The sequence below is a fragment of the Electrophorus electricus genome, unplaced genomic scaffold, assembly GCF_041902795.1.
Source record: "Electrophorus electricus isolate QZ-2024a unplaced genomic scaffold, ASM4190279v1 Scaffold254, whole genome shotgun sequence".
Classification (NCBI taxonomy): Eukaryota; Metazoa; Chordata; class Actinopteri; order Gymnotiformes; family Gymnotidae; genus Electrophorus; species Electrophorus electricus.
In genome coordinates, this window is record NW_027658534.1 from 37501 (window position 1) to 40650 (window position 3150).

Genomic DNA, 3150 nt, shown 5'->3' on the forward strand with positions numbered 1-3150 from the left:
GGCATTTGATCGTGGTGTTTGATCGTGGTGTTTGATCGTGGTGTTTGATCGTGGTGTTTGATCAGGGTAAAGGGAGGGACACACCAAACTGGCGCAGGTCAATGCACAGCTTAGTGCTCTCCAGTGCAGTGACATTCTGGCAGGTGTTCCAGATGTTGAAGTACATGAAGACGGGTAGAGAAGAGAAAGCGGTCACTCCCAGCCAGGCCAGCATGAAGATATAGGTCAACATGATGAACTGAGAGAGAGACAGACACATACAGAGAGAGAAGTGAGTGATTATACATCATCCATATACATCGCTCACCTCACCAGGGTTCAGTTCTGGCTCTTTAGTAAATTCAGTGCATCACGGGTTCTTAAATATTTACCATATTTTTACACTGTTTGTCTTTTCTCACTTTGGTGCATTTCTTGAACCATCTTCAACAACTGCAAAATGACGAGTGTACATCCTGAAACCATCTGTACAAAGGGCACCATGCAAAGGAATACCTGCACAATTCTTAAACACTTGCTCAAAATTCTTAGTTTATGTCTGAAAAGCAGACACTTATGTCAGTGAAAATGACACGACAATTCCTTGTGTCACTGTTTACAAACGAGATAGTGAAAGTGCTCAGACACGTTGCCAGGACAATGGTGTACTCTATAAGGACCAAAGCTTTGATGACGATGCACATGGCTGCACCTTTCTGTGTGGCATATATCAATTACAACAGCACAGTTAAACATTACTGTATGTGGGAGACTGACAAGATATCAAACAGGATTCACATCTATGCTTTTACTGTTTGTACTGTAATTTGTTTACAGACATCATTCAGAAAAGTTGTATAGCACCCTCCACAAACACACTCTCTCTCTCCTTCATACACACACACACACACACACACACACACACACACACACACACACACTCTCTTTCTCTCCTTCACACACACACACTCCTTCATACACACACACACACACACACACACACACACACACACACACACTCCTTCATAGACCCACACACACACACACACACACACACACACACACACACACACACACACTCTCCTTCATACACACACACACACACACACACTCACACACTCTCTCCTTCACACACACACTCCTTCATAGACCCACACACACACACACACACACTCTCCTTCATACACCCACACACACACACTCTCCTTCATACACACTCTCTCCATCATACAAATATATGCCTATCATACACATACACCCCTTATCACACACACACACTCTCCATCACTCACAATCTTGTGAAAGTCAGTAATAACCTCGAGCGATTCATCAGTTCAGACTTTCTGTTCTACCAGAAGGTCTACTAGGACTGTATAAAACATGCCTGACAGATTAAGACAACTGATCCAACCCTGTGGAATGATGTGGAGGCTGAGAGGGTCATTTTAAGAATTCCAGTTCTTATCTGACAACCAGAAAGCAGCTTTGCTGGGTTCAACTTTCTGCCAGTAGAAACACGTGGGACTAATTAGCTAACTTCCTGTGCCACATGTTAAAAATACATGAGGTTTTTGAGATCATCTAGATCATCTATTGATCTAGATATTCCACATAAAATAGTAACAGAAAAAGAATTTGTTGATTTGCCGATTACTTTGTGATCAGCATAATTTGTGGGACCATTCTGAAGCTCTTGCCCATTTTATTTTTGTGATATTTACATTCAACTGGGTGATCACTTAGTGAGAGTGGCCAGCTAGCCATGTGGCACCATTAGATAGCTAGTTGCATTGCTTATTGAGAGAGAGAGAGAGAGAGAGAGAGAGAGAGAGAGAGAGGAAGAAGAAGATGACAGAAAGAATAAGATGATTGAGGAAGTGAGTGAGAGAATCAGAACAGTAATTTATCAAAGACGTTTTCAATCAGTGGCACACCGTCATATGACAGCCCATTAGCAGTACCACTCCATTAAGCCAAGAGACCAGAAGTTCATAAGCACAGTGGTCGATACACTGAGCTCCTTACGTGTAACCCAAAAGCCTTTTTAGCGGTTAGCAAGAATACATACATCGATTTCTCAGTATATGAACTATGCAGCCTACAGTATTTAGAGACAGTGAATCAAGGCAAAGTACCTGCTTAAGTAGAGGTCATTTCAGTCCTGAGATACTGTGGTCTGAATGAAAGGGTTTTAATGCTGAGGCCAACAATGCATTTACAGGGAGCATGTAAGCGTTTACAGTAGGGCTACAAGTGTTTACAGTGAAGCTGTATGTGATTACATTAGAGCTACATGTGTTTACAGGGAGGATGTGAAGCTGTAAGTGTTTAAATGAGGACTATTTGTGTTTATAGTGAGGATGGCAGTGTTTATAATGAAGCTTCTAATGGTGATAGTGAGGCTGTTAGTATTTACAGGGAGTTTATTGGTGTTTATAGTGAGGCAGCTAATGGGTATAGCGAGGCCATTAGTCTTTTTAGTTAGGCTGTTAGTGTTTACAGTGAGACTGTTACTGTTTATAGTGAGGCTGTTACTGAACCCATACAGAATACAGACCCCCCCCGTGGCTGAGGTCGGTGGTAGAGGCCGTAGAAGCCCACTCACACAGACACATTGTCTCTTACCCAGGCGCTCACACAGCGGCCGCAGGTGGTGATCTTGAAGTCCCCATAGAGGTCGCGGATGGCACCAGTGGTGAAGAAGCCCTCCACCATCAGAAGGATTCCATACACGAAAAATGCTGCCGCTACCCCATAGATCACGTACTTCAGGATGTCGATTCTGCCGGAGGAAGCAGGACACACCATTTACACTCAGCTAACCCTCGCACATGGGTGAGGTTTAGCACAATGACCAATCACTGCGGCGATGATGAGCACCTGCACCGCAGAACCCTGAGAAAAAAGCGATGCAATGCTGAGTCACACTAAACTCAGGTGCTCCGTTTCCTCACCTCTCGAGTCTCCCTTTGCTGCGTTTCCTTCTGCAGGGGCTTGTGGGCGTGACGTACACGGAGCAGGTACAGAACCGGCTACTAACGGAATCTCACTGCCTCGAGTTTTGCAGTTACCGTGCCAGCGTATGACACACATCTCTTTCTGTCTCTCTCTACCGCACCATCCCCATCTCTCCAACCTAATCCACACCTCTATCGCTTCCATTCCCCTTCC

General features: G+C 44.4%; 1 protein-coding gene across 2 annotated transcripts in view; it reads right to left on the reverse strand.

The window, feature by feature from the left end:
* LOC145655408 (proteolipid protein DM beta-like) overlaps window positions 1-3049 on the reverse strand; it is a 10169-nt gene extending 7120 nt beyond the window's left edge. Inside the window, exons 1-2 of one of the 2 annotated variants that reach the window (XM_081709008.1) lie at window positions 2605-2802; window positions 85-238 (exon numbers count right to left, since the gene is read on the reverse strand). In XM_081709008.1, coding sequence (XP_081565134.1) covers window positions 85-238; window positions 2605-2787 — 337 coding nt within the window. In that variant the 5' untranslated portion in view covers window positions 2788-2802. Of the gene's footprint in view, window positions 1-84; window positions 239-2604 lie in introns of both variants that reach the window. The other variant, XM_081709009.1, reaches the window with a different exon arrangement.
* Between the last annotated feature and the right edge of the window lie 101 nt (window positions 3050-3150).